Below are 8715 nucleotides of genomic sequence, written 5' to 3'. Positions count from 1 at the left end.
TCAGAGGAAGTTACCCAGATCCCAGATCCATCAGAGGAAGTTACAGCCTTATGAAATGTTTTCCTTAAATAACAACACTTGAGAGTTGAAATTACTCCTACAGAATGGATGTTGTATTAGCCAACATGGAAACAATATAAATCCTTGTATATTTCCACTACAGCTATTGGGTGGCCGGGTGCATTGTCAATGAGCAGCAATCCTTTGAAGGGAATTGTGCATGTGCTTTTTTTTTTTTTTTTTTTTTGATCATTATGTCTCAGTGGTAGGCGTAATATATTCAGTAAACCGTGCTGTAAACAAAAATGCTTTCATCCAAGATTTGATGTTTTCTTATATGTAGAGTAGATTTAGCATAATTCTTAGTGCTTTAGGATTTTCAGAATAGTAAATGAGCATTGGTTTCAACTTAAAGTCACCAGCTGCATTAGCCTCTAACAAGAGGGTTAACCTGTCGTTCGAAGCTTTGAAGACAGACATTGACTTCTCTCTAGCTATGAAAGTACTAGATGGCATTTTCTTCTAACAGAAGGCTGATTGATCTACATTGAAAATCTCTTGTTTGTGTAGCCACCTCCATCAGTGATCTTAGCTGCGTCTTCGGGGTAACTTGCTATAGCTTCTACATGAGTACTTGCTGCTTTACCTTGTGCTTTAATGTCATGAAAATGGCTTCTTTTGTTAAACCCCATGAACCAGTCTCTGCTAAATTCCAACTTTTCTTCTGCAGCTTCCTCACCTCCCTCAGCCTTCATAGAATTAAAGACAGTTAGGGCCTTGCTCTGGACTAGACTTTGGCTTAAGGGAATGTTGTGGTTAGTTTGATCTTTCATCCAGACCATTAAAACTTTCTCTATATCACCAATAAGGCTGTTTTGCTGTCTTATAATTTATGTGTTCACTAGAGGAGCATCTTTAATTTTTTTCAAGAACTCTTTCTTTGCATTCATAACTATGTTAACTGGTGCAAGAGTTCCAGCTTTCAGCCTATCTTAGATTTCAACATGCCTTCCTCACTAATCTTAATCACTTCTAGCTTTTCATTTGAAGTGAGATTATGTGTGACTCTTCTTTTCACATTACAATGAGGCAACAGTAGGGTTATTCATTGGCCTTATTTCAGTATTACTGTGTTTCAGGGAATAGGGAGGTCTAAGGAGAGGAGATAGATGGGGAATAGCCAGTCTGTGGAGCAGCAGGAACACACATATTTATAGATTTAAGTTCATTGACTTACATGGTCATGATTCTTAGTGCTCCAAAACAATTACATAGTAACGTCAAAGACTACTGATCACAAATTACCATAACAGATGTAATAATAATGAAAAAGTTTGAAATATTTTGACACTTGCCAAAATGTGACACAGAGACAGGAAATGTGCATGTACATGTTGGAAAAATGGTACTGGTAGATACTTGACTCAAGGTTGCCATAAACCTTCAATTTGTAAAGAACACAGTACCTGTGAAGCATGATAATTCAAAGTACAATAAAATGAGGTGTACCTGTATTTGTAAATGTGTGTGCCTTTGAAGTTACGTGTACATCCAAAAGTGAAATTGCTCAATCCAAGAGTGTGCACTTCTCTCTCTGACCTCTAACCTAAGATTTAAAGGGCTCATGTGAATCAGTCAGGTCAACCAAGTCAATCTCCCTGTTTTAATTCAGCTCTCCCCTAGAGGATAGCCTAATCCCAGAAGTAAAATCCATCCTATTCATAGTCCTAGGGATCCCACAGGGCACACACAACAGGGAGCAGGACTCCTGGGGGCATCTTAGAATTCTGCCTACCACATTCCCTTTGTTCAATGCCCAGGAAACTTTTCTAGAATTTCTTAAAAATTTTTAAAATATTTTGTCAGTTGTCTCTGATTCTTCTGGGACGAGTTATTGTGTTTAAACTTGGTCATTCTCTTTAATATGTTCTCTCCCCTAAGTCTTGTAAACCTTGTTTTCTTGTTCATTTTTAAATAAATTCCACTTTTGCCATTGAGCTGTTCTGTTTCCCCAAGAGGCTCTCCTTGAACAGAAGGGCTGCTAGGGGCTTCATGCAGGTAGAAATTTTGGAGGAATCCGTATTTCAACAAAGTGTGGATACTGAGATTGACAAAGAATAGGAGACTTTAGAGATAATCAATACAAATACACACTAAGTGAGTTCCAGTTCTGGGTCATAGTTTTATTTCCTCAATATCTATTGATTAGGCATGAAGAGGCTAGAAGCTCTGCTGTTTCCCAAGCTCTAATAAGCAAACCATTAGCTTTCCCAGGAAAATAATTTTTGGGGGAATCATTTTCTTGCTTTATTTTGGAGACAGTTACCATTACTTTAAAATTAAATGCTATGATGAGACAGAGATATCAAGATAAGAAACCTTCCAAATCACTCCAAAACTTCTGGACGAAAACGGTTGAAGAGGGGGAAGGCAGAAAGACATTCTTTCCCCTGAGTAGTCAATGACATGTTTATTTACCAGAGATGACAATTGCTATTATACATTCTTTAATAACATATTATTTTTACATTACTCATTGACAGGTGACAGATAGTTTGGAGTACTATATTGAGGTCAAAATTGCCCGAACCATTTGCAAGAAAATTTCAGAAGATGAAAACTGTGCTTTTCAAGAGGATCCCAAAATGCAAAAGGTATGTGGCTGAGACAAGGAGAATCCCTTGCCGTGGTAAGATTTGTGTAGCACATCATATTCAGTACTGTGGATGACCAGGTTCTAGACACAGAGCATCATTTCTATTATCTGTTGCTGATGCCAACCTTCCATTCCCGAATGTTATGGGATCTTTGGGGTGTTGCTTTTCTGGCTGGAAACTTCTATGACTGGTGGCACCTTTGCCCAAGTTCTTGTCCTGTTTCTGGGAAGAATGAGGTACACAGACAAGCGGAGGGTGAGCAAGACGAAGAGGAGCTTCATTGAGTGTTAGAACAGCTCAGAGGAAACCCCGTGGTGGGTAGCTCCTCTTTCTAGGTTTATTCAGAGTGTTCAACTCTCAGCAGAGAGGGTAGCTCCTTTCTGCAGCTGGTCATCTGGTAGCCTTCCCAGCTCTCAGCAGAGGGGATAGCTCCTTTCTGCAGCTGTTTGTCTGTCTTCTGCTTTATCTGAGTCTGGGGGTGTCTATGGTCTTCAGAGGGGAATTGTGTGCTGATTGGTCTATAGTCAGCCATGGGTGGGCCCAGCAATAAGTACAAGTTCCCCCTCTGGTCTGCAGGACTGGCAGTCCAGCCCAGAGGCCTCAGGTCCTCCCCAACCTGAAGGTGGGACTTCACCCGGGACCCACCCCCTTCTGCCCAGGAGCCTGTCTGCCTTCCACCACCCTTCATGGCCCAGGCTGTTCATGCCAAGTGGCACCAGCAGGCCAGTGCTGAGCTGTCCTCAGCACTCCCCTCAGCCTCCCTCCCGTGCTCCTTGGTGCCCAAAGACTGGAGGGGGTCAGAATATTACAGCTGTCCTAAGCAGGTGTGCACCCAACTGGATTGCGACAACTCTGGGTTCTGCCCTAGCCTTGCTCCATGATCAGAGCAGGTGCCAGGAGGGGGAGAGACCAGTCAGTATAAGCAGGCATCTCCAAGACTGTGGGGGGCAGGGAGAACTTCCCAGGTTCAAGAGATTCTCCTGCTTCAGCCTCCCAAGTAGCTGAGACTACAATCATGTGCCTCTACTCCCAACTAACTTTTGTATTTTTAGTAGAGACAGTGTTTTAGCCTGTTGACCAGGCTGGTCTTGAACTCCTGACCTCAGGTGATCCACCCACCTTGGCCTCCCAAAGTGCTGGGATTACAGGCATGAGCCACTGCACCTGCCCTAAACATGAGGATATTTTTAATTGGTATTACGTCTGAGCAGTTTTTGCCAATCACTTATCTGCCACTATTTCTGGCTATCCATGTCTTGTGCTTGCTTTAGGTATTTAGTAAATAGATGAAAAAATACACAGGGCACAGAAATATGCATATGTAAGGTTTTCCAATATAGTTTCATTTATGAAAGAAAACAATTGGAAATAATTTCACTGTGTTAGCCAGGAAGGTCTCGATCTCCTGACCTCGTGATCCACCCGCCTCGGCCTCCCAAAGTGCTGGGATTACAGGCGTGAGCCATTGCGCCCGGCCAAAATTCTCATCTTTTAATGAAGAGCAGACAGCTTAGCAGAATGCCAAGTGCAAGCAGGTGGCTAAATCTAGAGAGTGAATTCTTATAAAAGATTAGAAGTAATTTTAAATTAAGTAATATTTCAAAAATTCAAGAAAGCACTACAAATGATATATCAAATGCCTATCCACCTACCACACAAGTTTTACAAATATTATCATTTTATTACATTAATTTTCGCTATTTTTTAAAATTTATTTTTATTTATTTTTTAAAATAAATTTTATTGGATATATTTAAAATATATCACATGATACTATGTGATTCATATAGATAGTAAAACGGTTACCATAGTGAAGTAAAATAACGTAATCTCACATAATTATGCATTATTTTTGTGACACGAACAACTAAATCTAGTCATCTAAAAGAAGTTCCAAATATAGTGTAATTTAATTAACTCATGATGTACATTAAACTTCATCCTATATCTGCTAATTTGTAGCTTCTAGCCTACATCTCCCAACCCCCCACAACCTGCTCTGTGGGTAACCATTACTTTATTCTCTCTCTGTATATTTGACTTTTTTTTTAGATTCTACATATAAGTGTGATCATGCCATATGTTTCTTTCTGTGTCTGGCTTGTTTCACTTAGTACAGCCTCCTCCAGTTTCATCCTTGTGGCCAGTGACATGATCCCCTTCTTCTTTGAGGCTGAATAATATTTCACTGTGTGTGTGTACTGCATCTTCTTTATCCATCCACCAGTTGATGGGCATTTACATTGTTTCCACATGCTGGGTATTGTGAATAATTTTGCGATGAACACAGGAGTGTGGCTATCTTTATGAAGTGACGTTTTTATTTCCAGAGGGATTGCTAAGTCATATGGCAGTTCTTTTAATTTCTTTAGGAACCTCCATACTGTTTTTCATAATGACTGTGCCAGTTTACATTCCCAGAAACAGTGTACAAGGGCTCTTTTCTCTCCACACCTTCACCAATATTCGTTATCTCTTGACTTTTAGGCAATAGCCATCCTAAAGGGTATTACTATTTATTTTAAAAAGTAAAATGCTACACATCTATTATGCTCCCCCTCAAAGATAACCACTCTTCTATCATTGGTGGGTAACATTTCTACCTATGTTTAAAAACTTTTGCCTATGTCAAAGAATTTTGTATGCTTTTCAAAATTTACATAAATTCTGGAACTTTCTGTTTTGTTTTGTTTTTTTGTTTATAGGACTTGCTTTTTAATATCCTTCTTTTTGGAGCAATAAGGCAGCTCCTGTTGGGGCCACAGCCTTAGGTGGAGGAACACAGCCAACCTGCTGTGACTCCCTGACCTCGCTCTATTCCTACTTCCCACTTTTCTGATTTTATTCCCCCTTGGCCAAACTCAACTGGAAGCCAGAGGGGCCCACTGACACTGCCCATGGTGGTCATAGAGCAAGGGTGCCCACTGGCATGGTCCAGAGAGGTCAGAGGATAAGAGTGTCCATTGAAGCAACCCACAGAGGTCAGAGGTCAAAAGTGCACATCGGAGTAGCCCATGGAAATCAGAGGGTAAGGGTGCCCATTGGTGTAGTCCATGGAAGTCAGAGGATAAGGGTGCCCACTAGAGCAGCCCATGGAGGTCAGAAGGTAAGGGTGCCCACTGGAATTTCCCATGAAGGTCAGAGGGCAAGAGTGCCCACTGGAGCAACCCATGGAGGTCAGAGGGTAAGGGGCCCACTGGTGTAGTCCATGGAGGTCATAGGGTAAAGTTGCCTATTGGAGTGGCTCATGGAGGTCAAAGGGTAAGGGTGCGCAATGGAGCTGCCCATGGAGATCAGAGGGTAAGTGTGCCTATTGGAGCTGCCTATGGAGGTCAGAGGGTAAGGGTATCCACTGGAGCCGCCCATGGAGGTCAGAGGGCAAGGGTGCCCATTGGAGCAGCCCATGGAGGTCAGAGGGCAAGGGTGCCCACTGGAGCAGCCCATGGAGGTCAGTCTTCCAAGACAAGCCAGGTAGAGACAGGAGGAGTGCAGACCTCAGGGGACAAAAGGAGAAAATTTAAGACAGGGGCATGGGTGGAGATGTGAGAGCCATATGAGTCCATTATTAGTCTATTGAGATACCTCGAATGAGAGAGAATGTTGGTTAGGTTGGGGAGGTGCTCAGATTCTGGGTCTATGAAAGTTTGTTTAGAATTTGCTGATTGATTAGCCATGGAGTGTGAGAGGAGGAAAATCAGGATGGCTTTGGGTTTGAGAGGTTGGGAGGTGGTTTACTGCCTTTGCTTTCTCTTATGATTGCATCCTCTATCTTGAGTACATGGCACTCCATAAACTTTTATCCACTTGCCCACATCTATTTACCATGTGGAGATTTTTATCTGTCTCTGCCCTTGCATGGGATCCTTTCCTGTTTCATAAAGCTCCTATAGATTGGACCTATCTGTTTTCTTGGTTTATTTATAGGTATTTAGAAAGGAAGAAAGTGCGGGTATCTGGGATCTTTGGAAAATAAATTTTAAAACAATATTATTTTAAATAGTTACTGTCCTGATTCAGTTAATGTAAAAAATTTGGAAATTTTAAAAAACACTAAGCTTTTTAAAATCAACTATAGATACCCTTATCCAAATCTTACCACTGTAAATATATTGATATGTATTTTAGTTTAAAAATATTTTATGTTTATATTTTTTGTAGTTGAGACCATAATGAATGCTGTTTCATGATCTAGACTTTTATTTAATAATAAAACCTAAGCATTTCTAAGACTGTAAAATTAGAACATTATGTAATGAAACTATTTGATATTATTTTATGATGCTTCCATTTATTATTTAGCCAATTCTTGAGAATTGATTAAGATTTTCCCTAATTTTTAGCTACTATGGACAGTGCTATAATTAATAGTCTTATTTCTATGTGTGTGTATGTCTGATTATTGTTTCCTTATAGGCAAGGTTCTCAGAATTGAATTACTAATCCAATATTTTTTCACCTCTTAAAAATTTTAATATACATTGCTAAAATACCCTCTAGGGTTGAGCTTGATAATTGGGTTATTCAGGTCCTCTGTTTCCTGATTGTTTTCTGTCTACCTTGGCTGGTCCAGAAGTTAAGCAATTACTTAGTCAACTCTCTGGCAAACCCGATGCCCACTCTCTCTCTCTTTGCACCACTGGCACACACAGGCTCCCCCATCCCTGGATCCCCCTCAGGCCCAGGTGTAGGAGCCTGGACTCAGTTCTGCAAGGCGCTGTCTGGGTTGCTGGTGGCGTGTCCTATTTTCTCCCCCAAACTGTGCTTACACCTTTATATCTTACACAACTTCTTCTCTACTTGTTGCTGTCATTCAAGTTTACACTGACTTCATGGAAGTATTCTTACTTTATATTTTTATTCTAAATGAATATTTTAGGAGAGAGAGGAGGGAAACAGTGTTCTCGTTCCCAGGCAGGGAGCCAAAAACCCACATACTCTGCAGGACTCTGGGATGAGAGCTACTTGTTTCCTTCCAGTCCTACAGCTGCAAGCTTTCATCCTTGGTTGCTGGCAAATTTTTATTTCCCCAAGGGATACAGGACCTGGCACTATTCTTACAATGTTGCATTCCCTGGGTAGGACTCTCTGTGCAGCCTGGGGTCTCTATGGGCTACAGGGAGTCCATGTGTATGGATGAGAGTCAGGGCTGGAGTTGGGGATTTTCCAATAATAACCCGTCCTTGGGTTCTGACCCTTGCTCTCCTGGAGTGAATGAAGCCACACCCATGATGGCTCAGATCACAACAGGTCAACCGATGAGGACTTCTTTGGTGAGGGGGCTGGATCTTCTGTTTTCTGACGAGGCATGGCTGACTCAGACAGATTAGCCCTGCTGATTCTAACTCCTGCCTGGAAATAGGAACTTCTGCTTTTGTTTTTTTTCTTTTTAAAATAGAAGCTGAGTATTCTTTTTGTCTCTTTCAGGTGGTTTTTTGTACTTTCATTGTTGCATCTAAACCATGGAAATTTGAACTCACCATGCTGAAGAAACGATGCAAAGATATGTAGTTATCTTCTAGTGTGTTTTGCACACTCATTTCCATTTTAAAGAAGAAGCAAAGACACTTGCAAGAACTAGAACGACACAATTAACCCATTGACTTCATTTGTTTGGGCTTTTTGCATTTTTGTGTGTTCTTCATGGGCTGATGTTGAAAATCCATGATGTGTTTTGACAGCATTGCACATCATTCTAGCTGGATACTTCACCTACTAGCTGGGATAATCTGCTACCAATAAATGGAAGCAGTTTCTACACCTCACCCAACTCTGATTACAAATTACTTTTCATGGACAAATCTTTCTAGATAACCAGAGGACGCAGTCCTCAATTGCTTCAAGTATACTGGCACTTTCTGTAAGGCTCTGAGAGTCTGGCTGCCTTGAGAGTTTCCGTCCATGGATTTCTACAGAAATCTCCCTTCCCAGGACTTTTTGGAAGATGCAGCCTGTTAGCTTAGAAACAGCTAGTTTTAACCAGATCCAACCAAAAAGACAGTTTGGCCATTTAGAGATTTTCATTGGTTTTGAATTGAAGCAGAAAAGTTAATGATGCAGG

General features: G+C 41.1%; 1 protein-coding gene across 2 annotated transcripts in view; it reads left to right on the top strand.

Moving 5' to 3' along the window:
* Positions 1 to 8424, top strand: part of LOC111526270 (cystatin-13-like) — a 21083-nt gene extending 12659 nt beyond the window's left edge. For both annotated transcript variants that reach the window (XM_026448134.1, XM_026448135.2), the window contains exons 3-4: positions 2544 to 2654; positions 8082 to 8424. In XM_026448134.1, the coding sequence (XP_026303919.1) occupies positions 2544 to 2654; positions 8082 to 8165 (195 nt within the window). In that variant the 3' untranslated portion in view covers positions 8166 to 8424. The remainder of the gene's footprint in view (positions 1 to 2543; positions 2655 to 8081) is intronic.
* The last annotated feature ends 291 nt before the right edge of the window (positions 8425 to 8715 follow it).

This window comes from Piliocolobus tephrosceles, chromosome 20 (assembly GCF_002776525.5).
Source record: "Piliocolobus tephrosceles isolate RC106 chromosome 20, ASM277652v3, whole genome shotgun sequence".
Lineage (NCBI taxonomy): Eukaryota > Metazoa > Chordata > Mammalia > Primates > Cercopithecidae > Piliocolobus > Piliocolobus tephrosceles.
The sequence above is the reverse complement of the archived record's forward strand: the minus strand, read 5'-3'. Positions and strand labels throughout refer to the sequence as shown.